The sequence below is a fragment of the Cucurbita maxima genome, unplaced genomic scaffold (assembly GCF_002738345.1).
Source record: "Cucurbita maxima cultivar Rimu unplaced genomic scaffold, Cmax_1.0 Cma_Scf00030, whole genome shotgun sequence".
Taxonomy (NCBI): Eukaryota; Viridiplantae; Streptophyta; class Magnoliopsida; order Cucurbitales; family Cucurbitaceae; genus Cucurbita; species Cucurbita maxima.
The window spans coordinates 2,812,615-2,814,551 of record NW_019272046.1 but is presented as its reverse complement, the minus strand read 5'-3'; the positions used below and the strand labels follow the sequence as shown (position 1 = coordinate 2,814,551).

General features: G+C 35.2%; 1 protein-coding gene across 1 annotated transcript in view; it reads left to right on the top strand.

The window, feature by feature from the left end:
- The first annotated feature begins 434 nt into the window (after positions 1–434).
- The window catches only part of LOC111466234 (actin-like), a 2,865-nt gene continuing 1,362 nt past the window's right edge, over positions 435–1,937 (top strand). Inside the window, exons 1-3 of the mRNA XM_023110835.1 lie at positions 435–599; positions 1,495–1,566; positions 1,728–1,937. The exon at positions 1,728–1,937 is cut by the window's right edge and continues 184 nt beyond it. Coding sequence (XP_022966603.1) covers positions 1,507–1,566; positions 1,728–1,937 — 270 coding nt within the window. The 5' untranslated portion in view covers positions 435–599; positions 1,495–1,506. The remainder of the gene's footprint in view (positions 600–1,494; positions 1,567–1,727) is intronic.

The window sequence follows — 1,937 nt, the reverse complement described above, 5'->3', positions numbered from 1 at the left end:
TTACTTAGTACATAAATCAGATTTTTATTTTATTTATTGTTAAAATTATTAAGCAAAAATTAAATGGACAAATTTGGCGTAAATTTAGATTTCTCTTGCATAAAAAGTACTAACTATTTAATTATATATTAAATCGAAAGAAAAAAAAAAGAAATTACATATTATTTAAAATAAGTATTCAATTCTCATTTGTATTTAAATAAAATGTAGGTGAAGGGCACTTTAGTCCCAGAGAGAGTATGACAGCTGGATCCACCAGAGGCCCAGATCAAAGTGACGCGTCATGTGGGCCGTAGATTTAGTGCTTAGTTATATCTGAATTCTAGTGTAGACCAGGGAACGGTCAGAACCAGACCGAATTTGAGGTGCATTTAAGTCGCATTTCATTTCGGGCGGAACTTCATTTCCCATTTTTATTTTTATTTTTAATTCATTTTCTTTGACTTCGGCTTTTTGTATCGTCCGTTTTCCGTTTTTTTTTTTTGTATTCCCGATTTTTGAAATAAACTGAGGTCCACCCCTCGGGAGGCGGGTAGCTGCTAGCTAAACGAATTAGCTTCGACCAAAAGCGCTTTCGATTTCAAGGGTTTCGATAAACGGTAATGCTAAATTTCCACTCGAATCGTTTCATTAATCTTTGCTTCTACCTTCTCATTTTCATGTACTGATTTCGATTCTCGAGTTTCGTTTTAAACGATCCGCATTTCCACCCCTGTTCCGTGGTTTACTATACATTGGCGTAGCTTTTTGAATGTTCTAGCGTTAGATTTGGTTGTTTGATTATTTGATTGTTTTTCGTTAGGATTCTTGTTTCGTTGGCTCTACTGAACGGATTTTGATTGGAGCTAGATTCAGTGCTTGAATCTTGTGGAGTTTTCTATTTTCTCTTTAATCTTTGTTAATAATAATTTGATTTCCGAATAACTGAAAAGATTATTTCGAGTTATGCTTCAGTAGCTTAACGACTAGATTCTTAGTACTTAATCATTGTGGTATTTTATTTACTTGGATTTTCTTAAATCAGAGTGTGAGTTTTGAAAAGACTATGCAGCATCGATCGGGCCATGATCTGTCTTATTCTGTACGAAGCAGAGGATAAACATTGACTATTTTACTTATGAATAAATCTTTTTGTGAATATCAGAAAATGTCATTTTATATCCTTGCCTTACTGTAATTTGTGTATGTCTGTCTATTCGAGTCTCAAGTTTCCATGCGATGCAGCTCTCAAATTCATGAGATATGTTATATGTCAAGGATCTTAGCTTTATTTTGCAATTCCGGCCGTTAAATTTTGTTGTTGTATGCAGCAGATCATGATTCATGAATTTGAAGCTGAATATTTCCTTTAGAATGTTAGATTCAGGAACTTAGCATATTGTTTTCTTCCTATCTCTAAAAGAAGCATTCCTTATTTCCTTGCACGTTTTCTTCAGAACTCACATGTTTCTTTCCTCTTCTTTATGTTTGATGAATTCTAATATTCTATTGCAGATAATATAAGAGATGGCCGAGAACGAGGACATTCAGCCTCTCGTCTGTGATAATGGAACAGGAATGGTTAAGGTGATTGAATTCTACCTATAGTTGAGGATTAAATTGTATGAAAATTTGTAGTCTTGTAAATTTTTAAATATAATACTTGTAAATCATTTGGTTAACGTCTATTTATGATCTTGATTCTATGCAACTGAAGAAAACTCAAGGATTTTCCTGCTGTTTATCAGGCTGGGTTTGCTGGGGATGATGCTCCAAGGGCCGTCTTCCCTAGCATTGTTGGTCGTCCCCGCCATACAGGTGTTATGGTTGGAATGGGACAGAAAGATGCTTATGTTGGGGATGAGGCTCAGTCCAAGCGTGGTATTTTGACTCTCAAATACCCTATTGAGCACGGAATTGTTAGCAACTGGGATGACATGGAGAAGATTTGGCATCAC